Here is a 26,624-nt window from a genome sequence, read left to right as displayed (position 1 = left end):
CATTAACTCAGTCCCCAAAATCATTATCTAAGGAAAGCCCAGAAGCTGTTTAACTGTTCTTTAAAGCCAATGAAAAATAGGTGGCAAATGAACCCTTTTTCTTCTGGGTTCTCAAAATCTTTGACTTTTCATTGTTTTTTGATGCATTCTAAACCCCCATCTCCTGCACGAGGTGTGTGATTTGGGGAACTCATATTGCCTTGTGTTTTATAACAGAACTACTTGCCGCATGAGGAGCTCTTGATCGCAGTGGAAATGCTGTCTGCTGTCGCTTTACTAAACCAGGCCTTAGAAAGCAATGATCTTGTGTCTGTGCAGAATCAACTCAGAAGCCCCAAAATAGGCTTCAACAATCTGGATGAGACATATGTAGAACGGTAAGCAAACATTTTCTAAACCTCTCTTCAGTGTAGAAATGTGTGTTCAGCAGATCTCACAAAGGATTTGTTTCTTAGTGAAGACATCCATATATCCATACTTGTGAAAGCTGGTCTGCTTTGTTTTTCTAATATTAGAGTTGTTCTTTACAGTATTCTTTTTAGGGGAACAAAGTCTAAAAATGATCATCCTGTGGAAATTATCGACTGACTTTGTCATTAGCAAAGATTATTTGATAGGCTAAAATAAAAGAACTGTTGAAAATACACATTCCCTTGGGCTTCTTTTGGAGACAACAGAATGTACACAAAAGTTGGAAGCAACTTTAAAAGTCATCTAGTCCAGTTCTCTTATGTTACCAATGAAGAAACTGAATCTGGATTTACAGACTCAAAGTTGGGCAGTTAGGACCCAAACTCCATTCTTCTGATCATTGAACCAAAGGAATCTTGAGACCACAGTGGATCATGGCAGTGGGTAACAATCTCCATTTAGTATCTTCCATTTCCTGTTCCTGAAATATGCTGCTAGATAGTACAATTGATAGCATTACAAAAAATACAACAGATCTAGAGAGAAAGTTAAGGGACCTGAATAAGGAGCCCAGTGAGAGATTCAGTAAGACAAAAGCCCAAATTAAACATGTGGTTTTCCATTCTGGATTCCTGTGACCACCAGGGGGAGATGTCTGCTTAGATCTTGACAAAAGCTCTTTTCGGATATTGATGCTGGAAGTGCTCAAATAGATAAATTGGCTAATTCTCATACAGTTTTACAGGAAAACTTTTTTTAAACTTAGAATTTTAAAAAATATTGTTTGATCACGTGTCTATGTAGAGAATGGCTCAAAAATAGTAGGACAGTGGATTTTTCTTGTTTTCAGCCTTCTTGGTGAAACTGATGGTGTTTATACTACATAAATTTGGCCACTTGGTTCATATAATGCCTCAGAGTCACTTTCCAATGTAATTTATTTCTGCATCCACTGTTTCTATTAATGACACCACCTTTCCTCCAAGCTTAGAAACCTCAAAGTCAACTTGAGTTTTCCTCTGCCCTCTGCCAGGCATCCTCGTGCTGTGAACAGCCTGCTCACTTCTCTCCCTATAAGTTTTCTCTGTCACCATACCTCTGCAAGATGTTTCCATTTCCCAGTGACCATCTCATTTAGACTTTTCAACTTTGCCTCTGTAATAACCTCCAAACTGGTCTTCCTACATCTTTTCTATCCTCGTTCATTCTTACCTAACCAGGCTTTGCTACTCTCTTAGTGTTAAGAGTAGAAGACAGCTGGTCACTCCCTTATAAAGACTAACAACCTAAAGGGGCACCAGTAGAGAATCTTGATGAGAGAATTGTCAAGACTGTCCTACAGATTTAGCATCCTTGGCCACTGCCCTCTAATAACAGTACTCTCCTCCCTCCAAATCACCCATTTTAATTATCAAAAAATATTCTCCTCCCCCATCCCAATTTATAAATAACCCATTAAGGAAATGGTCCCACACCCCATTCTTATATCTGTGGTTTTCAACTGGGCCTACAGATACAGCTTCAGAATTCAAGTATTCTGTGTGAAACATTTACCATTTATGTTTGTTTTAATAATCTTTTCAAAATTTGGTTTAAGCACTTCCTGGGTCACCCAGGTGACCCAATATCAACATGAGATTTCAGAGTCCTCTTTAGTTCTTGTATTGACAGCTGCTGATCATCTTCAGTATTTCACTTTCAGTGTCGGCTTTTTAACTTATGTTCTCAGAAGCCTAAGTTTTCAGTTTTTCAAATTTAAGAAACACTGCTCTATTTGGGCCACTCCCTATGGTCGTGCAAATTCTTCAAAGCACAAGAGTACTGGGCAGGTTTACCTGGATGAATTCTTACAGTCTCTACCTATTTACCATGGCTTCCACCCTTGGGACTGTGTTTTCCCAAAAAGATTCTTTTGTCTAATTCTCACAAAAGCGATGTCAGGTTGGCATTGGCTCTAGGCATATGCCGTTCCCAGATTAATAGTTCTAAAATGTAGGTATGTTTATAATGCTCTATTTGAGTGTTCTCTGTTCTCATCTGAATTAAGAACAGACTCCTCACTCTAAACATGTTTTGACCTTAGCTCCAGCTACGTCCCTCCTCATGGTTTGCACTTCAGCCAAGCTGGATCCGAACACACTGTACTTTCTGGACTATGTGCTCCTACAAATGCTCCTCTCACCACTGGGAACATGGTGCCCTGTCACCCCTCTCTGCCTGGTACAGTGTTGGAGCTTACGAGCCCTGCCTGCCATAGATTGATTACACTTCCATTAATTATTTCCATGCTTCTCCCCACCCATGCTAATGTCATCTCTTCTGAAAATAGCATGATGTGGTTAAAGGAACATAGCCTTGGGGGCAAAAATATCTGAGTTTGACTCTTCCTAGCCAAGCCCTTTTCTCTTGACCTATAAAGCACAAAAACACTTACCCTGCACTGGCAGAACAGTTTTGAGGATTTACGTGCCTGGTTCAGTGCCTGTCCTGGGCAAGGCGCCCTACCACTAAAATTTCCTTCCACTTCTCCGAACTTGGAGCCCCATTATTTCTACTCTCACGGACTGTCTCTACTTTTATGGCTGTTCCTATGTTCTGCTTTTATACTTTTTTGAGTTTTTGTCTTCTTATCCATTAGACTGAAAGCTCCTTGAAATGAAGGCTGCATCTTGTTCATCTAAATATCCATTTAGTGCCTGCTACAGATTTTGTACATAGTAAGTGCTTAATAAACATCTGCTAACTAAATTGGAAATTTAATCTCAAAATTTCCCAAGTCTGTTAGAAATATAATCTTACTAATTCACCCTTGGCAGATGGTGAAGAGAGCTCTGAGAGAGGTGGGGAGGAAAAGGACATGGACCTTTTGGGTAACTAAAGAATACTTTACAAAGTTAATGCCTTTAGAAACTGAACACTAATATTCATATGCAAAAGCCTGTGGAGCTCTGTTATGTGAACCCTAAAATCTGTTCCCTTCGGCTAGTGTTTGTTCATTTCTAAAGAAATGATAGCGATTGTGTTGTTTTTCTGTGTTCATCCTCAAACTTTCTTATTTTATTCCCATTGGTCATCATTTAGACATTAAGCATGTGAAATGCCCATTGGGATTTTGCGCTTTTTTTTTTAGAATGGTCCTGTCTATAAGGGATGCTAACCAGTGCAAGTTGCCACTTATTCATATTGTTGTCATGGTCAGTATTATTTATTAGATATAACTAGTGACACAGAGTATTTTCTTAGGTTTATAACTCTTGGTAAGTGAAAATCTCACACATTACAGTTAACCAGTTTCAGGCCTGCATTTGGTGAAACCTCATTTAGTCACAGATGATGAATCACCGCCACCCACTTCCTACTTTGAATGTTTTTCTCTCTCAAGCTGCTCTCTCTGGAAAACACCTCAGTGTCACCTTGAGGCATGCAGAACTTTGAGAAAATCTGTCACAACAGGAAAACAGTTTTAAACTCAAAGTGATGTTAATTCTTTTAAATTATGTTAGCAGATTTGCAAGTGCTATTCAGAAGTCCAACTGCATAGTAAATCAATATGCTCAGAGAGGTCTGGTCTGTATTTCCCTGGGGTGATGAAAAAGCAAACTAAACTATCAAGTGCCTTTAATTTGGGCTAGAATAGTACATGTTAGTTTATGGTTGTTAACACTGATTCTGTGATTTTCAAATAGAAAAATTGATTATTGAGAAATGAAAGTTTCTTAGTAATATATCAAGATACACGATTCCCCCGCCCCTCCCCTAAATCTCCCCAGACAGGAAAAATAATTAAAGTGTTTGTCCAAACTCTTATTTTCAAGAGGACCGTAAAGAGTGAGGAGAGTCAAGGGTCAGGAATGAGTTATGACAGTGCTGTGGCAGGGAGGGGACACAGAAGAGAGGTTTTTGAGCAGCTGCTCTGAAGCCTTAGAAGAAATGGACAGATGAGGAGGAATTTTAGGATATTCTGGTTCAACTCATACACCACTTCTTCAAGAAAACACAGTGAAGATGTGTTTTCTTGACCAAGGTTTCTGAAACTTCATTTGCATTTTATTTGCTTTCTCAGTGGGCACATTAGGTCTCAAGGTCTCAAGGTATGTTAGTGTTATAGTAGAAAGGTCACTCACAACTCAGTTTGGAAGGAATAAGAATAATAAAAAGGACCTTTGATGGAAGGGTTAAGGGCCATGGTAATTCAGAGCCAAGACGTGCAAATAGGAGAAAAATTAGTAACTGGGAAAGAAAAGCTATTTCACAGAATTGAGAACATCTAAGTGTTTTGTTTTGTTTTGCTCGAGTTGTGTATGAGGTTGGATTTTGGAAAATTTAATTAATTTAATAGCATTTGTCCATAAAGCATATATTTTTCTTAAAAAAGAACATCATTAGTGTAAGTGAGCTTGTTGTATGTTGACAAAGTTTCACAAAACAATTTTACTTGCCTTCTATTCTTTGTCTAGCCTCATAACATCTACTACTTTGGCCCCATGTGGCAAATTTAAGATGCATAATGTGAACAAAGAATGAATGTCTCTGATTAGTATCCTGATTGTTTTCCCTTTCACAGTTATGCAAATGAACTACTCTCCATTAAACTGGAAGCCTTATCCCAAGGGCAAGAGAACTTAAGCTGGAATGAAATTCAGAATTGTATTGATATAGTTAATATTCAGATTCAAGAAGAAAATGACCGTAAGTATGGAACACTTCCTTTCTCTAGTATAGTAGGAGAATAAGGTGTCTGGGCAACTTTGTTCTCTAGATTAGGGCTACAAATATTTGCTCATGGAACCCTATGAGAGCACACTTCCCTAATATGTATCTATGTATTTCTGTATAAATGTTATGCCTGTACTACTATAGCACTGTGTTATAAACATTACAAAGCATACAAAAAAAGACATGAAAGGACAGAATGAAAATACATAAATAGGGATGTGATCAGAGCAGGGCTCATGAAGAATGGCTTCTCTGTTTACAACACATCCAACAGGAATTTGGGTTTACTCTTCACAGGTGGCAGGATACTGTGACTTTCTGTGACATTATGCCCTATATGTGGAAAAAATAAATAAATAGAAGTCCTAATATTTTTTATTTATTGGTACTTCAGAGATGACTTCTAGATAACTCAGTTTTTTAAGCATCCAACTTTATTTTGACCTTTCATTTGGGCATTTTTCTGAAATGTGACACATGTTCCTACCCTAGGAAGAAACTGGAACATATTCTAACTGTTGCTTTTTAATCACAAGTCATGGTGATTTGTTGTGTTTCTAGAAATTATGAACTACCAGCATGAAGATGGACAGTCCAAGAAGATATGCCTTGAAACATGCTTTCTTAATGTCAGCTTCCTTCCTTATCATTTGCCTCTTGCTTATAAAAACATAGTGAAGAATGAGGAGCTTTGTAACTTTAGCAATCATTGTAATCACTGCTTTTATGTGGCATGAATTACCAAATTCAAGCTTCAAGCTGTCTTTTCCATCATAAAAACAAACCAGCACCACTATTTTGGGCTTTCTCTGAGTCTTTTGATGTGTCAGCAACATTGGCTTAAGATCGCTAATATTATTGACCTCCCTTCTACCTTCCAGTTTTGACTTATTTTTCACATTTGTTCTAAGTTTGATGATGGAGTAGGCAATACTTCTCTCAGAAGTTTAGGATGTTTTGTTCTAGTGAGTTCTGGTAAGGTCTTAGGTCTATTCTTCTAATGCTCTAACTTTAGGATAGTAAAATTACTCTCGTGCTAAAATGTAAGACTTTGTTAGTTAATTTCATTTGCATAGTTTTCTTCCCTTTTTTCTATTTCCTGCGAACTTGGCACCCAACGTCAAGGCTGGATTTGTTTTTTCATTAACCATCTTCTCACTTTAGGTTTCAAACAGAAAACAGTCCAGGTGTGCTGCCTTGACATCGTGTACTGTGGATGATACACTGATCCCTGGATACTTTCTTTCTCTTGTTCTTCTCAAATTGTGTTCAAATCTAAATTTTCTCTTTTGACAACCAGTATTTGCTTCCTCTGCATTTCCTTTCAGTGAGGCATTTTGGAATCCCTGCAATGAGATAGCCTACACACGGCCCACTTAGCTCTTCTCTGATACATTGGCCTAGGAGCTGGTGATTCTTGCCAGATACTAGTCAAGAGAGAAGCACTAACATGAGCAGATGTTCAACATTATCTGATGGGGGAAAAAACGCTGCAACGTGTGTCCTGTTACAAAGTTCAGTCTCCCAGCCCTCTGGCCTCTTGCCTTCCTCCTTGGGTCTCCTGCAACAATGGTTTGGGTGCTTTGGCTAATGCCACCCAAGGGTAGCACTCTTCTCTTTAGGTGAGCAAAACAAAGAATTATGTTCCATCTTTATTTTCTAACTTTTTCCCAATTCTTTCTGACAGTACCCATAGGCCAGGTCTGTTTTGGTGATTTTGGTATCTGCAGCTTATGTTCTCAGTGTTGAACAATTATAGTTTTACTCTCATTCTTGACTTTAATTTAAAAAGGGAAGGGGAGATGCCATTTTTGTCCCAGATTATCTAGTAGAGCCTTTGCTTTTTACCAGGAAAAGAAAAGCAAGTAACATTTATATAATTTAAAAAGAGAGTGGTCTTTTATAGGTGGATATCATTTTTAAACAAAAATCTCTTTGGACTGCAGTATTGTTATTCTCCATGGGATATATCACATGACTACTATCATATTTTTTTTAAGCATCTTGTTGTGAGGGGTATATGCCATAACTAGAACGGTTACTTCACATATTCCTGAACATACTATCTTTCCAGAACTTGAGGAATTTAATACAGAATATTTAATTTCTCTGTTTTGGTTTGTTTTATTATTTTGTCAAAATGAGGTATTTTTGTTTTAAATTCTTCAAGCATTGAGTTTGATATATGTTTAGGTAATTGTTTAAAAAGCTAACTTTAAAAAATATGCCATTGCAAACAGGCATTAAATTGTGAACAGTAATTAGGTCATCTGAAAGAGCTGAGAATTTTTTGTGGACACCTTGAAAGTGCATTACTCTCTCCACCCCATCCCTGCCACATGCTCCTAGGTTTAATCCTCTGTCTGAATTGTGATGTAAATAAGGTATGCAGCTAATGTGAAATGATAAATGTGGAAGGTGAATTTAATGGAGAAGCTGCTAAACACATTTCCTCAGACTTGGATACTCTGTGGATTTCTTCCTGGCAAGATCACTTTTTCCAGTGCAGCCATAGAGGAGCATTATTTTAACCATGTAACTTAGTTCTTTTCCTTTGAATTTTTGCTTTTTAAACTTGGTAGGTACCATTCTTTTATTTTTGATGTTGGTAGGTTACCTCATCTGCTGTCTCAAATGCACGATGTCGAAGAGAATGCCCACCCTCATAGAATGTTATGGTCTCACATGATGGGTTCAGCAATCTTTGTTCAAATGGGAATTCCCCTTTACTTATAAGCAGAGGAAGTGATGCAGATGTGCCCGGGGGCTTCTGGGTAGGTCTTTCAGCTCCTATGAGGTCACTTACTATGAGCTCAGCAGCTTGTGTTCTTAGAAACACAACAAACAAAACTTAAGCAGGTGATTTCAATCAAGTCAGCTGGAATGCACTCATTCCCAGGTGATCAGCCATTAGGAACACATATTTCTCAGACATAGTTCTGTTAAGATCATTTTTGGATGGCGTATTTAAAAGTATTTAGAACAGTCTACCCAAGGAGGTATCCAGAGAATGACTTGAAGTTTTCTGCACTCTCCAGTTTATAAGTACTACAGGGTAAAATGATGATAATACCTTGTTTGTGGATAGTAATTAGACTTTCCAGAGTTCTTCCAGTGTTTTGAGATGATGAACTTGCATGTTTGAGAAGTACTTTTGCTTTTCTTCAAACATATTTAAGTATTATAATAAGGAATAATTTTAGTTATTTTAGATTGCCCCTTCTCTCTTCCAGGTAAATCTTTTCATTCTCAGCAAGGTGGTATTTATGGAGTCATCTGTTAGGGAGATACTTAGATAAATATTTTACCTTAATTTCAATGTCAAGATGAAGATACTTTATAAAAATTAAAAGTATTCAATTTCGTAGCATACCACATTTGTAAAGTCACTTGTGATTTTTTTTTATGAAAAATAACTGGCAAAATGAGAAATAATAAGTTTGGCTTTAAGAATGTTTATTTTCTAAGCGTACTTGCTTGTTACTGTTTAAGTTTTTTACTAGTTCTTGTCCATCAGCACTAATCTGGGAAGTAAAAGCCTTCTCAGTATGTGTGTATATGTGTGTACAATATACACACACATATACTTATGTATAAACACACATTTGTACATACACTATAGTTTTTTTATGACTGATTGATAGTTTATTTTTAATAATAAGGTGGTATTGAGAAGTGGCTTTCAAATAGATCCTTTTTGCTAGAGTTTTGAAAACTTTTCAGAAGATCCTATGGTATGGTAGAGATGGTAAAAGTGAAACTGGTGGATATGCTTATTTTTCTTTTGGTAACTTCGTGATTTAGAGCTCCAGATGTTATTTTCCCAGGTGCTTTTAGAGATACAATTTGTGGTATTAATTAGCCCTACTCGAACTTTAAAAATATCCCAAAACATGCATGACTACGTTAATTTCAATGGAGACTTCCTGCATTTCTCAGCCATGTGTGGCTATTTTAACTAATTAAAATTAAGTAAAATTTAGAATTACATTCTTTAGCCATACTAGCCACATTTTAAATGTTTAATATAGTAGTTAGATGTGGCTAAGGTCAGCCCAGATACAAGATATTTCCATCATGATAGAATGCTCCATTGGACAGCATTGCACCATATTGACCTGGAAATTCACTCTACTGACACGGTAGGGAATTGTTTGATTTTTTAGTTATCTCTGGGCATTTTTTTACAGTGGTCAAGTAGAGTAATCCAAAGGATAGACTGTATATCCAAACCTCTTTGCACTTCTTTTTTTTTTTTCTGTATATGTGTATTTTAAATTCTTCCAGCTTTGGTATTCTCTGGTTCCATCATCCAGCATCTTGGTTACTATCTAAGTGAAGGTTGCACTAGAAATTAGCAACCCTGCTGCTACTGGTATGTAAAGTTATCCCCCTTTTTATAACAGTTTCATTGAGATATAATTCATATACCATAAAATTCATGTTTATTGTGTTTTCATGGTATATTTTGTTATTTAAAAGTTGTACAACCATCATCACTATCTAAATTCAGGACATTTTTATCACCCCAAAAAGAAACTTCATACCCATTAGCAGTCATTCCTATTTTCCCCTCCTCTCATTCTCTGTTAACTACTTATCTGCTTTCTTTCTATGGATTTTCCTATTCTGGACATTTCACATAAATAGAATCGTAATTTGTAGCCTTTTGTCTGGCTTCTTTCACTTAGCATGTTTTCATGGTTTGTCCATGCCGTATCATTATACTTCATATTCCTTTCTAGATCAAATAATATTTTATTCTATGGCTATACATTTTGTTTTTCCATTCATCAGTTGATGGATATTTGGGTTGTTTCTACTTTTAGCTATTATGAATATTGCTTCTCTAAACATCCATGTGTAAGCTTTTATGTGAACATATGGTTTCAGTTCCCTTAAGTGTATACCTAGAAGTATAATTGCATCATATGATAATTCTGTGTTTAATATTTTAAGGAACTACCTGTTCACCAAGGTGACTGTACCATTTTCCATTGTATGAGAGTTCCAGTTTCACCACATCCTCACACCACTCGTTGTTGTTGTTTTATTACAGCCAACCTAGTGTGTATGAAGTGGTATCTCATTGTGATTTGGGTTTGCATTTTCCCGATAACTAATGATATTGAGCATCTTTTCATGTTCTTATTAGCCATTTGTATACCTTCCTTAAAAAAATGTCTGTTCAAGTCCTTGACCCATTAAATTGGATTTTCTTTTTTGTTGAATTGTAAGAGTTGCTTATATATTTGGCATACTTGCATACAAGATGTATAAGTCTTCTATCAGAAACAGGACTCGCGAGTGTTGTCTCCCATTCTGTACATAGGTTGTCTTCACTTTCTTTGATGTTGTCCTCCAAAGTTTAAAAGGTTTAATTTTTATAACGTCCCATGTATTTAATTTTTTCTTTTGTTGTTTGCATTCGGTTCATAGCTAAAAAGTAGTGCCTAATCCAAGGCCACAAAGATTTACTGCCATGTTTTCTTCCAAAAGTTTTGTAATTTAACCTTCTAGATTAATTTGTAATTTACTTCTAGGTTTGTGATCTATTTTGCATTGTTTTTTGTGTGTGTGTATAGGGTGATATAGGGAATCCAACTTCATTCTGATGGATGTGGATAGTGGCAGGTGTTCTAAAGACTATTATTTACCTGTTGAACTGTCTTGGCACCCTTGTCAAGAATCAATTGACCATAAATGTAAGGGTTTCTTTCTTTCTTTTTTTTTTCAGGTGAGGCAACCCTTGGTTGACCTCGCAGATTGCAAGGATCTTGTCAGCTTACAGTCCTTTATTTTTTTAATTTTTTTTTTTTTTGACACCTACAGCACCTAGTCTTTCTAGGTGGTCTCCCATCCAAGTACTAACCAGGCTCGACCCTGCTTAGCTTCCGAGATCAGATGAGATTGGGCTTGTTCAGGGTAGCATGGCTGTAGACTTAAGTGTTTATTTCTGAACTCTAAATTCTATTTCATTGATCTCTATGCCTGTCTTTTTGCCAGTACCATTCAGTATTAATTGTAGCTTTGTAGTAAGTTTTGAAATTACAAAGAGTCCTCCAATATTGTTCATCTTTTTTCAACATTGCATTTTTTTATTCTTGGTCCTTTGCATTTCCATATGAATTCTAGAATCAGCTCGACAATTTCTGTTTTAAAAAAATAGGCATCTGGAATTTTGACAGAGGTTACATTGAATCTGTAGATCCATTTGAGGAGTATGTCTATCTTAGTAATATTAAGTTTTCCAATCCATGAATAGGAGATGATTTTTTCATTTATTTAGTTCATCTTTAATTTTTTCAATGGCATTCCATAGTTTTCAGTGTACATATTTTGTGCTTCTTTTGTTAAATGTATTCCTGTTTATTCTTTTTATAATTATAATGTATTTGTATTGGAACCTGTTATAAATGGAATTTTTTCCTCAATTTCATTTCAGATTGCACATTACAAGTGTATAGGGATACAGCTGATTTTCGTACATTGATTTTATCTCCTGTAGCCTTGGCTGTACTTGTTTCTTAGCTCTTATAGTTTTTTTGTGTGGATTCCCCACCACCCTTTCTAACTCAATCTTTGCAGCTGGTAATTCTAGAGAACTTATAATGTACTGTGACTTAAAGGAAAACTTTTTCTTCATTTTCTAGGAATTGTGGCTGTGGGGTACATCAATGAAGCTATTGATGGAGGGAATCCTTTAAAGACTGTAGAAAGTCTGCTGTTACCTACTGCTAAGATTAAAGACATAGACCCAGACCACGCCCAGCACTACCAGGACGTTTTGTACCATGCTAAATCACAGAAGCTCTTGGTAAGTCTTAGTAGGTTTGTTTCTTTCAAGTTTATAGACTGGGTGAGGGAAAAGGTGGAAGGGAGGATTTTTTACTCATTTTTCCTAGAGCTTATGAGCTTCTTGTCCCAGCAATTGACTGTGGATCAGAATGGAAGCAATCGGACTATCATTTTCCTGGCATCAAACATTAAGGGGAAGCCAGCTCCAGAGCTGATTACTGCTTCTACTTTTTTATTGAAAAAAAGTTGTAGGTGAGTTCTTGTTCAGAGTCCAAGTTACTGGATTTTAACTGAACATATACTGTATGTATAGTGCAGTATATAGCATCTGGTAGGGGGAAAGGGGATGCAAGGAACACATGATACCATTTGAATGTTCTCTGTTCTAATCCTCGATGCTTAGACATTTACTGAGGGAATAGACATTCTCATAAAGAATAACAGTAGAGATAAGTATGTGGCAAAGTGTCAAAATGAGGAATACACAGAGTGATTCAAAGGTGGTTGGTATTGTTGTGGATTAGAATCCTGAGAGAAGTTGGCATGGAGATAGAAGAGGAGCTGTGCAAGCTGGTTAGATGGGTAGAAAGCAGGATGGTGCACACAGGTACCAACCAGCATGGTTTGTTCTGGGTGTAGGAGGAAACTGATTTGGCCACAGGCTCCATAAAGAGCAGCAGGTTTTATCTGGCTGTGGAGCTCGTACTGATATTATGAGGAGTCCCACAGATGCTGGCCACTATTGGAAGGATACTGGGTTGAGAGGTGAGGCTTGTTTGACCTGTCAGTTGAGACTAGGAGTGATGCTACCTGGGACCTAGGCACTCATGGCTGCCATGTCCCCTAAGTGCTAGCCAAACCCAAAAGGGGTGAGCATCTCCTCTGAATCGGTCTTTAGAACCCAGGAACTGCCTCATCGGAAACAGGAAACACATCTTTGGTTACAACAAACATTTATTGATTACCTGCTATTTGCCAGGCATGATATTAAGTACTTTATGCATATTCTCACATACTCCCCATAACAGCCTTATGAACTATCATCATCATCTTACAGAAAATGAGACTAAGACTAAATCGTCCAGAGTTATAAAAAAAAGTAGTTAGTTGTGGTAGCATGCCCTGTTCTGTGTGATTCAGAAACAAATATTATTGTACATTAAGGCATATGGAAAAGGGTGTTTATTGCAGCATTGTTTGCAATAGCAAAAGACCGAAAACAACCGGGGCTGGTTAAATGAATTGCAGTGTATCCATACAGTGGAATACATAAAAAAGAACGAATGGACGTATATTGGAAATTTTTTAATACATATAATGTTAAGTGAAAAAAGCAGGCTTCCACATGCATAAAAATGGGATACACACCAATACATATCTGCTTATTTATGCACAAAATATTTCTGGAAGGAGACACCTTCTGGAAGGTGAACTAGACAGAAGGCTAGTATAGATGTGAGACTTCTTTTTCACTTTTTTGTACCATTTGGATTTTTAATTTTTTTATAGAGCACTTGCATATATTACTCAGTGTTTCCAAACTTTCAAAAAACAATGTAAACAACTCACAAAGAGCCAGTTGCCCCAGTGACTGAGTCTGGTTTCTAGAACAGGACCTACTGCTCCGATCCAGGTGTTTCCTTCAAAGTAACTAACTTCAACTCAAGTCATTAGAAATGTTTTGGTATCAGAGAGTCCTCAACAGCATATGGAAGCGGTTGGTTCTGGGGAAGAGCATTGAGTGGCTAGGGAAGAAGAAATTATATTTTTTAATCTTTTTAATTTTGTGCTATGTATTACCTATGCAAAAAAATTAATAAATAAAAATTCACTAAAAGTGAAAAATAAAATAAAATAAAATAACATTATCTTGTTGCATCCATACTACTAAACCACCTTATTAAAGGTGAAGAAAATTGTTTCCCGACATGGGAGCCTTCTGTGCAGTCAGGCTTCTGATAGGGATGGCAGCAGCGTGTCTGCCCTAAACGCTTTACAGATGCTCTCACAGAAATCTTCCGCAGTTGAGCCTCACAGTAACTGTGGGAGCAGGTGCTCTCTTATCTGATGTGAATGAACCTGAGGCTTGGGTTGAATGACAGGCCTGTGAGTGGGGGAATGAGACTCATATCCAAGCCTTGTGTTCCCACATCCCAGGGGGAGGAGAGTGAGCCCTGTCATTGAAGAGGATTGGGCCACCTCCTGCTGTCCCCAGCTACTGATGTAGCTGTGGCCCTGGCACATGGCACACTTACCGGCATTGGAAGATAAAAGTTATTTGTTGTGGAGACATAAAGCACCATTCAAATATTGGCTTTGCCATGAATTAGCTAGAGATTTTAGTCAAGTCACCAAAATTCTCTATGCTTCAGTTTTGACATGTGTAGAATTAGAATAAAAGTATTTCTCTTATAGAGTTATAGTGAGCATTAAATGATAATATATAACATAATAATATATTTATATTTATATAGAATACATATTAACATATAATTATACATAATTACATTGGTTGATGAATATTTATGCATGTTAGAGGATTTAGCATAAAGCAGAGTATTTAGCATAAAGCCCGACACCCCAAAAAAGTGCTTAAATAAATGTAGCCAGTGTTATTATGGGCACCTCTGGCTGCCACACAGGTCAGGGGTGAGGAATATCTGTATCATGAGGTCCTTACTAGATGTAGGCCCTGCTTCATTTACAAACCAAAGTTGGAATCTTCTGTGTACAGGATAGAAATAGACCTGAGTTCCTCACTGCTCACAGCCACATGAAGCTTTCCCCTTGAAGTGAGCCTGACTCCATGAACTTTTCATAAGCAGACAGCGGAGGGCTTCTCCAGAGCATTCCAGTCTAAGGGCTCTAGATCAAGATGGAACTCCACAGCATCCCTCCAGAGCACCCAGAAGCCTTCCCTGAGTTCCCATGCAGTACCAGCTCTCTGGTGGGCATCCTTCCTAAGTGTGAATGCAGTAGCTTTTATACTGTAATTACAGCATTAAATAGAAGCCTAAGGATCTGGGTTCTAGTTCAGATTTTATACTACTTTTGGCCAATAAGGTTAGGGGCTTATATTGGCAACAGCTGACAGATATAAAACACAGTTCCAAGCAGTGACTCTGATTTGGTTAAATTCCTATTTTTAAACAGTTTTCTTTCTCTGCCCATTAATTTTGAAACTTTCTTCCTCAGCCTGTTCTTTCTCTGGAAAAAAACCTGATTCTAAAACACAGTTCCAAGCAGTGACTCTGATTTGGTTAAATTCCTATTTTTAAACAGTTTTCTTTCTCTGCCCATTAATTTTGAAACTTTCTTCCTCAGCCTGTTCTTTCCCTGGAAAAAAACCTGATTCTGTTTATTTGGTGGGGTCTCTGTGTTTTTTAGCCTCTGCTCTTTTGCTACCTGGAAGTTTCCAGTTGTGTCTTATTGTGGTATTGTGCCTTGCCTTCCCAAGGTCCAGGCTTGGAAAATAACAGAAGAAAATTATATTTCTGATATTGTCAGTATAAAATAAAGCTTATACCAAAGTACAGAGCATTAAAGTTCTCAATAATAACATCTTCATAGAATGGATCATCAGTTTTATCAAAGATTGAGGACTGTTATGTAAGTTGCTGAAGATTTTTGGCCCTTGTTAATAGTATTTCAAGTATAACCTTGTGTAGGCACCAAATTCCTTTTGTTTCTTTAGGAAAGTCTGGGTAATTGGCATGTTGGCATATACTTAGCAGAAAACAGACATTCTGTCTGTTCACTATTCGGTGAATTTTGAGCAATTTTAAAATCGAAAGCTTTGCTTTAGAACGTATGAATTATACCCCCCAAATAGTTCTGGTTTGCTATATGTATATTTACTGCATAAAAATTAAGTGTGCTCTTAACAAATGAATATCATTTCATGTTTTCCCTAGATAAAACTGTATTACAGTCAGTAGCTTTATTTGCAGAAACTAATTCCTTCCATTGAAATTTTTGTCATCATGAAATTTATTTTAGATTTGTTTTCTTTCTTGTTTAGTGATCACCTGATTTTTAATCTTCACATTAACACACATGTAGAGGGTCTTCAAGTGCATGTTGGGTTTTTGTTTTTGTTTTTAAACTTAAGTCCAATGAAATAGGAAACTCTGCATTTAAAACTTTTTTATTGCCTATGGCCATGCTACCCTGAACAAGCCCGATCCTGTCTGATCTTGGAAGCTAAGCAGGGTTGGGCCTGGTTAGTACTTGGATGGGAGACCACCTAGGAAGACCAGGTGCTGTAGGTATAAAAAAGTTAAAAATAAGGGATTGTAAACTGACAAGGTCCTTGCAGTCTATGAGGTCAACCAAGGGTTGCCTCACCCAGAAATAAACAAATAAATAAACAAACAAATAAACAAACAAATAAATAAATAAATAAAACTTTTTATTGTTTTGATGTTTACTACAGAGTATGTAGTCTATGCACAGTCCTATGCAGATTGAAAATTCATTTCAGCAATCCTTCATCCTCTTAACCCATAATATCCCACCTCCTGACTAATCCTTAAGCTAGGGGAAATATACTCATTTACCTATAGGGAGATAATGAGTATTTATAACAAAATATCATTTCCCCATTAAAAACTATGTTTGAGGAAGAAAAATAACAGAGACATTATTTTAAACTTCTAAATGACTTTATGAGAATATTCTTAGCTTAGCGTCCTTGTTTTTTCTTTTTCACATGCCCAACCAAAAGTGTTGTCCCATGTCATACAGCGTACCTTGCTTTCTCAGTATGAATTCAGTGGACTTCCATTGCTGTTAAGGTGCTTTAGAATTTTATTCTTCCATTCATTCAGCCACATGATATGTAAAGCAAATAGCTTTCCTTGTTCTCTAAGATGATTTCACTATTGTAAGATAAGTAGTGGAGTGATTTATAATTTTCGACATGAGAAAATAAAGGAATGGATCTAGGCAACTATTCAGACTACCAAGGCACAAAGCTATGAGATAGATAAAGTATAAGCCATCGCTATTGTAGTAGTAGTTGGTGTGGTGAATAATAAGTATAATATTGCTTGGAGCAAAGCAAATGGTAAAAATCACAAGAATGAGAAGACTCGCCTTAACATACCATAGCCATCTATGATCGTATGCATTAAGTGTCCGAATGATAGCTGTGTAGCAGTAGATAATGACTACAAATGGAATTAAGAATCCAAAGAATGCCAAGGAAATGAAGTAGTAGAGCTGGAAAGGAGATGAAGACTCACATGTATTATGGACATCGTGGCAGGTGGTAATGTCCTGCTGGACAAGATAATACTCCTGCTTCAGGATGAAAAAGGGCAACATGTATAAGAAAACTGTGGCCCACACCAGTCCACAAGTTATCAAGGCATAGGTGCGCCTGGGCAGGCCCCGATAAGTGAAAGGATGGACAATGGCTAGGTAGCGGCTAATGCTGATGCAGGCAAGAAGCAGAATGGAGCAGTACATGTTGCCGTAAAAGATGACTGTGGTGGCCCGGCACATGAGCTCTCCAAATACCCAGTTGTTCCCATTGAGATGGTAAGCTATTTTAAAGGGCAATGTGGCACAAAAAAGAAAGTCTGCAGTGGCCAGGTTGATATAGAAGATAGTAGTACAGATGGATTTGGTCCTGAAGAAGAGCATCCACAGGGTCACTGCATTGGCTGGCACACCTACTACAAACACCAGGATGTAGATGATGGGTATCAGTTTGGTACTTAGGGAGCTCCTCAGATACCCAATGGTAGCATTATTCACATAGAGATTTGAAACACTTTCTTCAGGGCACTTGATTTTTACAGTTGTGGTTCTTGTCCAATCTTCTATGGCAGAAAGGGGGAACTCTTCAAAAGAATCTGGGGGAGCTCCACGAAAGGTCTTAATAGGTAACGTTGGCTCTGCCAAGTTGTCTGCATCATTTTCCATGCCTGTAATTGAAAAGAAGCAGTAACATATGATTGTTTGTTGACATACCTATGGTTCCGAAGAAAATAAAACTGAATGTATTATACTACATAATTTCTGTAGTTGTAAAATTTAGGGTCATTTTTATTTTTAAAAAATCATTATAGGTCAGGCAATCAACAGGCATGGTGTATGCCCAGCACCATGCTAGCCCATGCAGGAGCAAAAGCTAGATGACAACCCCTTACATGTAAGTAATTTATAATACTATTGGAAGAAACAAAAATAGGACATCACACCATTATAGGCCAATGTCATATTGACTATAAACTGTAGGCATTCAGACAATAGTTAATAGATTTTGGTGTCTGAACAAAATGTCATGGAAAATATTAACATAGGCAAAGATGAGAAAGGTTCATAAAGAGATGGAATTTAATAGATGATAAGGTTCTGATAGAAATGTTTATTGTATACTTTATTGCATAAAATTTTAAGTAAATTCTATCTCTGTATTCAACTCTCAGACTAATGGAAAAGTTACACAAAAATGCATTGTCTTATGCTAAAAAAGTGCATCTGAGAAATGAAGTTGGAAGATTAGGTCACAGCCAAATCTCTGAAGGGCCTCTAAACTGTCCTGAGAAGTCCTGTGCCCATTGATAGATGCTGCAGTTATACACATAAAAAGTTTTGAACAGAGGGATGACTGTTGTGGTAGACAGCATAATGGTACCTAAGATCCCACCTGCTAATGTGTGGAGCATGTGAATGTGTTACCTTATATGACAAAAAGAATTCTGCAAATGTAATTAAGGATCTTGAGATGGGAAGAGTATCCTGGATTGTCCTAGTAGGCCCAATGTAACAGTAAGAGTCCTTATAAGAGGGAGGCAAGAGGATCAAAGTCAGAGAGATCCGAAGATGCTATTATGCTGGCTTTGAAGATGTAAGAAGGAGCCATGAACCAAAGAATGTAAGCAGCTTCTAGAAGCTGAAAAAGGCAAGAAAACAGATTCTCCCCTGGAGTATCCTGAATGAACACAGCCTTACTGTCACCTTGATTTTAAGACCTGTGACCTCCAGAAATAGATGGTTTTTTTTAAGCCACTAATTTATGACAATTTGTTACAGCAGCAATAGGTAACTAATATAACCATGAGCTGACTTGTGTTTAAGACGACTTTGGTGACAATGTGGATAGTAGGCTGAAAAAATAAGATATTGGAGGCCGGGGCCTGTTTAGAATCTACTGTAATCATTTAAACTCAAGACGATGAGTTCCCAAACTAGCAATAGCAGTGGAAAGTGAAGATGAACACCTGTGACTGTGATGGAAGCTCAGAGGGACTTGGCATCTAACTGGCTATGGAGGTAGTGCAGGAGAGGCAGGAGGCAAAAATGACTTGGAGGTTTCTATTCTAGATGACTTGGAGGTGGAGGATGGTCCAAGGGACAGGGAGCAGCACAGAGAGAAGCTAAGATATCATTTTTGAATATTCCTGAGTTTGAATTGCTGGTAGGATATTAGTGTATAAAATGTCCCAGGACAGGTTAGAAGACTTACATCCCAATTTTGAGGAGCCCACATGAGAGATATAGATCTTTTTAGTCTGCAGTAGAGTCTGTGGTTGAATTTAGTAGGCGTGGTTGGACGGCCTAGGGAGAGATGTGAGAAAAAAACATCCAATGGCAGACTTTAGGGGAAATGCAAATTTTAAGGGGAGAGGAGACAAAGAAAAATCAGAAAATAAAATTAATATGATGATCTGGGAAGTTGGAAATGGAAAAAAAATAAGAAAGAAACACAACTACATATTATAAGTATGGGGCATTACATGGCATGTTGCTGTTTAATAATCCTAATTCTTAAAAGAATAATTTCAAAAACAAGATGAACCTTAATACTCAAACCTTTTTATCATTAAATAATTTTTCCATAAATTAATCTTTGACATGTATAGAAAGTAGATTCTCTCAAATTTCTGTTACCTTAAGATGAAATTTTATGCTGAATTTAAACCTCGTGTTTATCAATTTCAAATGCCATTTCTCTGCCAGTTCCTTTTCACATGCCCTCTGAATTCCTACATGTTAAATACTTGAGGTTAGTGTTTGGTAACCTGGTTCTCATTCAATGCCTCATTTTTCTTCCTGTTTTCATTTCTGCCAGTTCACCCCGGGTGAAATTGAAGCCTCTCTCATAACCCTGAGATTGCTCAAACTGATTTTAGTGTGTAACATAAAGAGTTTTGCCTGAACAAGCCGGAACAGGGAGGTGCTCAGGTGTCATTTGAGGGAAGAGAGATTAAAGAAAAAGAAGGAAAAAAATCTGGGAAGTGGTTGTGGTGGTTCGTGTCTCTGTTGAGATGTGAGCTTTGAGGCATGTTATGTGACATGAGTTCAGCCACACAAATCCTCTGCTCACTTTTGTATTTTGGAAAATCCTTTTGTCTGACATCACCCAAAGAGAAAGAAGTGCCTTTCCAGATTGACACGAAGCTGGAAAATGGTAGCTGAAGAACATCCTGTACAGGTTGTTTCCCTTTAGGATCTGATAAAAGAGCTGTTGAAACCAAGTGTTTATCAGATTCCAGAAAATTCTTGTGATCGAGCAAGACATCACGCCTAAGAGAACGCTAAACACTGACTCTTTGAAAAAGTCTTGATTCCATTTTCCATGAGAATTTCAGCTGATCTGGTTCAGCTTGAATAAGTCTTTTATGCTCTGGAGCCTGATTTTCCTTAAGAATAGTACTCACTGTTAAATTTTATATGTATGTATTTTTAATTTATTTGAATTCTTTACACAGGTTTCCGTTCAGCATAAAGATTCTAGAATGTTTCTCCACCTGAGAAAAGGCCTTGGAGAGGCACTGATCCAAAGGGAACGAACTTCAGCCATTTCACATTTTTCTCCCATCCCTACTGAAGAAAGCAAATTCACTGCCTTTTATTTTGTAACCTTTGAATTCCCCCCTTTTCACATCCGCCAAACCCCGCCAGCTTCTTGAAGTAACCACCCCTACAAACCTCGTTTCTTTTGCTGTTCTGCTGCATTTTGGTTCATCCACTCCCAGAAATAACACTCTTATTCTATTCATAAATTCCACATGTGCTACCATCCACAGGTTCTCTTAACGCTCTCCTACAACCATCTTGGTGAATCCAACTATCAATTTTAGCAACATTCCTTTACAGAGGTTTGAGTGTTTTTTGTTTGTTTAATTTTGTTTTTTTTTCCCGCATGGTGTTCTTCCTCTGCCCAGCTCTCCCTCTGCTAACAATGTTGACAGGAGTGTGACCTAACAGTAAGAGTTGTGGATACAGATCTATCCCAAATTGGTTAATTTTGGAGCAAGCAGGAGGTTACAGGCTAACATGTGTTGAGTAACACAGGAAACACATTAAGAGTTGAATAATAGTATTTGGGAGGTTTCCTTTCTACAATTTAAAAATCAAATATGAGAGTAGGGAAAACTCCCCGGGTACCATTGAAAGTTAAAAAATGTATTTCATTAAGAAATAACTATTTTCTTAGCATCATTGATTATTGAAAGCAGACCATTTGATTTTTCTGAGAATATTCTTATTTCCTCACTTTATGCCTCACGAGAAGGTGTAAACATAGGATTTTAAAAATCTTTTTAAGAAGTGCTATCTTTGCTGAATCAGAGGAAATTCTTAAGAAATCAAAACTTCTCACCAAGAAATTTGATTCTTAAATTAACTATGCCACAAATTTTTAAATATAAATAGAGAATACTTAATCTTTGACAAAGTTTGAATAGAGTGAATAAACTATAGCTATTCACTTCCATGATGCCACCTTTTAATAACTAAGATCAAACTCTGCCTTTTGGGTTGCAATTTGTATGAAATACAAAGAAAATTAGATCGTTGACTTTTGTAACACAAACCAGCACCTCCATCCTACCCCATAAGAAAAGAGCTTACCGCTTTGACAAAAAGTGGGCGACTGAAGCATTACTGCAGCAGCTGCAAAGATGACCGCTTTCATCCTGAGTCCTGTTTCCCAAACGGTTTCAAATGTGTAAAATTAGGGAGCACGGTTTCACCTCAGTTTTGTGTGTTAGCAGCCAGTGGAAGCAGGACTGTCCTCTCCTGTGCTCTGCCGGCAGGAAACTTGCCCGGGTCCTCTTCAGGGAAAGGGTGTGACAGCACTCGTGTTTCAGTGTGCATGACTCAGGCTGAGCCTCCGAGTACATTACATTATCCCCAGAGAAAGTCATTTAACTCTTACCCACCTCTAAGAATCGATTCTGAATGGATGCTGTAAATCCCTCCCGATATACTTATGTACGTTGAAAGAATGTAGATAGTGTTCGGTCCTTTGCAGAAATAAGCTGAAAATAGATGCTGAGCAGCAGTTAGTTTTGACTCTGTCCCATTTCACCCATTTTAAAAATGGGGTTCCGGAGTGTGATTTCTACTTAATAATTAGCTATCAGAAATTATTCCCTTTATCCTCCCAGCTATTTCAAATCTTAATTCTTGAACTCATTACATAATTAAAAATTAAATCATGGAAAGCAAACATTTTTTTATGATGTTAAAAATTTTTAAGCACTTAATTACTTTGAAAATTCTTCATCAATGTCACATTGATCTGAATTTGTTATCAGTGCTTGGCCAGAACTTCTCGGTTTTATAATATTTTGTTTTACCATAGCTCAATATACTCTGAGCCATTCAATGGATAATAACCTGTGGGGAGGGTGGGGAAACAACACTATTTAAACTAAAATTATAATACAGCATCGAAATGTAGAGGACTCCCTTTTTACCATGAATATTGGTGAGAAGGTCTACAATAAACATTTTTTTAATTGGTAAAATATATATAACATAAAATTTATCATCTTAACCACTATTGTTAACGCGTTAACACAATTCAGTAATGTTAAGTACATTCACATTGTTGTGTAACATAAGATTTATGAGTACTTATATTCTGGAGGGTATGATTTAGTATGGAGGAGAAAATACTATATAACAGATTTTCCTATAATTAACAGAACAAGGTTAAATGCTAACCCAACAATAGCCTGTTTCCTATAACATACAGCAAGAATCAAAAATTGCAAATTTCACATGAGACTTAAAGGTTTGAGAGATAAGCTAGGAAAAAAATTGATCTAAGTGAACTTTTCACATCTTGATTAAATTTTACCACACCAAGTTTTACAAAGTCAGTCTTTAATGCTTTAACTATGTAACATATGGTAACACAAATTGACATGAAAATGCTATTTTATAATAGAAATAATAACAAAAAACCCACAAAATATTGAAGAGAGGGTACCTTTTTGTTTAATTAAAATTTTATAGGAGTCATCTAAATTCAAGAATTTATAACTTGATTTGCATATGGCCTTGTTTCTGTTCACTTAATCTGTTTGCAACTCATATGTTGAACCTGGCTGTTTAGCTGGAAGTAGAGCCTCCAGCTAAATATAATGTTTCCAGTCTTTCACTGAGCAATTGAAAAGGAGACACTACATGGTAGGATTTGGTTTTGACTCTTGGTTTTGCCTTTAACCCTAGCAACCTTTTCAGTGAGTCAAGATTCAAACTCCTGACTTGAATTTATTTGATTTGCAAAGTCTCTCTTCGATTTGGCATATAAAACTAATACTGTCAGCTTGGAAATGGGATTTAACTTCTTTGTCATCTGGGTGAAAGTTTATATGGTGCATCTTCTACAGCGATAAGTTATAAAGGAATTTAGTAAATACCCTTAAAAAACTGAGGTATATATACATCGATGAACTTGTATGGAGCTTAGTTTTTAGGCTAGGAGTGTTAGGATTCTCTTTGGCCTTGAAAACAGGAAAGAGTAGTTTCTGCTTTCCTATGTCTTTATTTCTCCTTAGTCTTCAACTTCCCACCTTACCTGATGTTTGAACTTTCCTCATCATTCTTCCAAGAAATGGAAAATCTTACTGACAGCTGACAGTTCCCAAATGGTAAATCTAGCTAGAGTAATTATGGAAGCAGGTGCCAAGCCTTCCACAGTGGTCTCTCGTAGCTCACCTACTGCAGGATGAAATAATAGATTTTGTCTCATTTTCAGAGCCCTTTCTACATACATTATTTTATGTTAGTGACTGAGGAAAATAGGGTTGAAAGTGCTAGAGGAGCTGGTAGAATGCAATTTTTCCTTCCTGCTTCCCATCCATCTTGAGTCCTAGATGATGAAACTGGTTCTCTATGGCTCCAGAAAGCTACCTTCTGTATATCACTCTCTTGCTTTAGGATTTAGTAGGCAAAGCTTCTCATTTTTTAAAACTGGAATGTTTTGTCTTCCCTGAAAATATTCAATTTTGACTGATATAAAACTTGTAATCTTGGACAAGTTTATATAAAATGCAGTTGCTGTCTGGAAGTCCTACTTAATTACAATATATGCCAGCACTGCATTTGTAGCAAGATCATCAGACTTACCCAAAAGTAAAAAAATTCTAAAGATAACTCAATACCTTTTCATTGCTGCTATGACTAAGTTTCTCCCCATACAGCTCAACACTCTTACTTATTATAAGTTAATCCCTTCTTTTGCTATTGTAGACTGTGTATCTGCAGCTAATAGTGCCCAAATCACATTAAGTATTTTTTGATACATCTGTCTCTTCTACTAAACTGTTAGCTTTTTGAAGGCAATCACTATGTTTGGGTTTTTTTGTTTGTTTTTATTTTTGTCTCTGTATCTGATAAATGTTGAGTGTCATTGTGTTTCTCTCAAATTTAAAGTATCTCATGGCATTCTGGGCCACCTTCGGAACCACAGTGACTGAGTGATTGGGGGAGAGAGTATTCAATGAGACTAGCCAGAAAAGTCTTTTTTGAAGGAGGTGGCATTTGAATTAAGCCCTGCATGGTAAGAGAAAAACAACAGCCACATAACTGGGGTAGAATGTTGCAGTCTGAAGGAGGCTGGTGTGAAAGTCTGGAACAGGGAGTAGAGAGATGTAAGGTACACCAGAGAGGTCAGCAAGGCCAGGTCATTAGATACCCACCATCCAGGGGAAGGGAATTTCGTTTCCTCCCAACTGCAAGGGGAAACTTCTAGAGGAGTTTAAGCCATGGGGTGGCTTAATGCGATGTCCATTTTGAAGAGATCGTCTGGTTCTCTGTAGAGGACCACTGTGGCAGAGGGCAAACGTGGAAGCAGCAAAAACAAATAGGAGAGATGATGGTGGGCTGGACTAAAGGAGTGGCAGTGGAAAAGGGAGAAGTGGTTGGTTAGGGGTCTATTTCATTAATAACTTGTACAATACATGGCAGTGCTTGGTAGTTGCTAAATAAAAACTTGTGGAAATTATAATAAAATGGCTCCTAAGAAGCACTAATTCTGTTTCATCATCATTCACTGTTCTTTCTTTTATTCTATGATAATATTCCCAGGACCCTGCCAGTGCTTCTAAAATTCTTTGGCTGGATGAGATACAGCATGCAGTCTATGAGGCCAACATGGACAAGGACAGAGCAAAACAATGTAAGCCCTCGCCTACTTTTGCTGGCCCAACTTGCCTTACTCGTATCTGGTTATGCTTCTGAATTTTTATTTTAATTCACAATTATCAAAAATCATATATTTCTTAATTTCTGAACAGATTTGGACTCTCTTACCAATTTGAGTTCTTGAATGCATATTTATACAATAGGATTCGTTGGTTGCACTGTTTTCAATGATTAGCGCTATCTCCAGCAAAATATGAAAATATTGCTGAACAAAATTCAAGAAGCAAAAACTGGTTTCTAAATTAAAATTTATAGTTTAATCAAAGTCATCCTTTTTTATCTTAATCCTTAGAAAACTAGCCCATTTCTGAAAAGTAAATACTCATCCTCCCCCTTTCGTGCCTTTCGTTGTTTTAGTCAGGGTTTTCCAGAGAAACAACTGCATGTATATTTTTTTCCTGGGAAAAAAACAGAACTAGATAGGTAGATCTGTTTCTCTGGAAAGTATATAGTATAAAAACTATATAATGCTATACTATATACACACATGTATGGAAAAAGGGAGATTTTTATTTTAAGGAATTGGCTCATGCAATTGTGGAGAGAATGGCAGATCCAAACACTGTAGGGAGGTGGGTGATTTTTGGTTAATTACCAAAACACTGTGGATGTAATTACTCTAATGGACAGCGGAGTCAAGCAGTAATTAAAATCATCTGATTCACAAAGACCTGTGGAATTGGCTAGTTGAACATGGTGTTACTCGAAGTGAAATAGTCTACTAAATTCTTAATTTGTACAAGGGGAAGAAGAGATCTAAGTCAAGTGAATAGAAGTATAACTTGAATCATAAAAACAGAAAGTTATGCCCCTCAATCAATTCCCAGACTTGAGCCAGTTTACAGACCCGGAACCCCTTTAATAAAGGGACACCAGTTCCTCTTGAGAAAGGACTCTGCTACACTACCAAAATTTTATACTTTTCATCTTTCTCCCAGGCTTCCCCCAAAGAGACCTACAGCCTTTTACTATGATGACTGTGCTGGGGTGGGCGGGAGAAAGGACATTATCAGATTTTCAGGGATTACTGGACCCTGGCTCTGAACTGACACTAATTCAGGACACCCAGAACTTCACTGTAGTCCAGCAGTCAGAGTAGTGGCTTATGGAGGTCATGTGATCAATGGAGTTTCAGCTCAGATCCATCTCACAGTGGACCTAGTGGGTCCTCAAACCCATCCTGGGATTATTTCCCAAAATGCAACACTGGCAGAATCCCCTACATTGGCTCAAATGAGAACAAA

The 26,624-nt window shown here is 37.2% G+C and overlaps 2 protein-coding genes, 1 non-coding gene and 2 pseudogenes across 3 annotated transcripts in view; 3 read left to right on the top strand and 2 right to left on the bottom strand.

Annotated features, from left to right (window-relative positions):
- IQGAP2 (IQ motif containing GTPase activating protein 2) overlaps positions 1–26,624 on the top strand; it is a 266,860-nt gene that overhangs the window by 168,747 nt on the left and 71,489 nt on the right. The window contains exons 11-14 of the mRNA XM_023520410.1: positions 217–377; positions 4,976–5,100; positions 11,781–11,944; positions 25,264–25,354. Coding sequence (XP_023376178.1) covers positions 217–377; positions 4,976–5,100; positions 11,781–11,944; positions 25,264–25,354 — 541 coding nt within the window. The remainder of the gene's footprint in view (positions 1–216; positions 378–4,975; positions 5,101–11,780; positions 11,945–25,263; positions 25,355–26,624) is intronic.
- LOC111729482 lies at positions 5,341–5,468 on the top strand. The gene has a single exon (XR_002776245.1). It is a non-coding gene; the product is annotated as a small nucleolar RNA SNORA11 (small nucleolar RNA).
- Positions 10,951–11,069, bottom strand: LOC111729467 (annotated as a pseudogene).
- On the top strand, positions 16,078–16,196 carry LOC111729461 (annotated as a pseudogene).
- Positions 16,324–22,418, bottom strand: F2RL2 (coagulation factor II thrombin receptor like 2). The gene is made up of 2 exons (XM_011375130.2): positions 21,793–22,418; positions 16,324–17,858 (listed from the first exon to the last, which is right to left on the bottom strand). The coding sequence occupies exons 1-2, from the start codon at positions 21,854–21,856 to the stop codon at positions 16,792–16,794; spliced, it is 1,131 nt and encodes a 376-aa protein (XP_011373432.1). The 5' UTR covers positions 21,857–22,418; the 3' UTR covers positions 16,324–16,791.

The sequence above is a fragment of the Pteropus vampyrus genome, unplaced genomic scaffold (genome assembly GCF_000151845.1).
Source record: "Pteropus vampyrus isolate Shadow unplaced genomic scaffold, Pvam_2.0 Scaffold262, whole genome shotgun sequence".
Classification (NCBI taxonomy): Eukaryota; Metazoa; Chordata; class Mammalia; order Chiroptera; family Pteropodidae; genus Pteropus; species Pteropus vampyrus.
Note: the sequence above shows the minus strand (reverse complement) of the source record. Positions and strands in the feature narration are given on the sequence as shown.

What these genes read in the sequence shown, in the direction of transcription:
- F2RL2 (XM_011375130.2), bottom strand. Translation starts at nt 21,856, where the DNA reads ATGAAAGCGGTCATCTTTGCAGCTGCTGCAGTAATGCTTCAGTCGCCC. An exon ending in GCCCACTTTTTGTCAAAGCG is followed by an intron (nt 17,859 to 21,792) that starts GTAAGCTCTTTT and finishes TTTCAATTACAG; the next exon opens with GCATGGAAAATGATGCAGAC.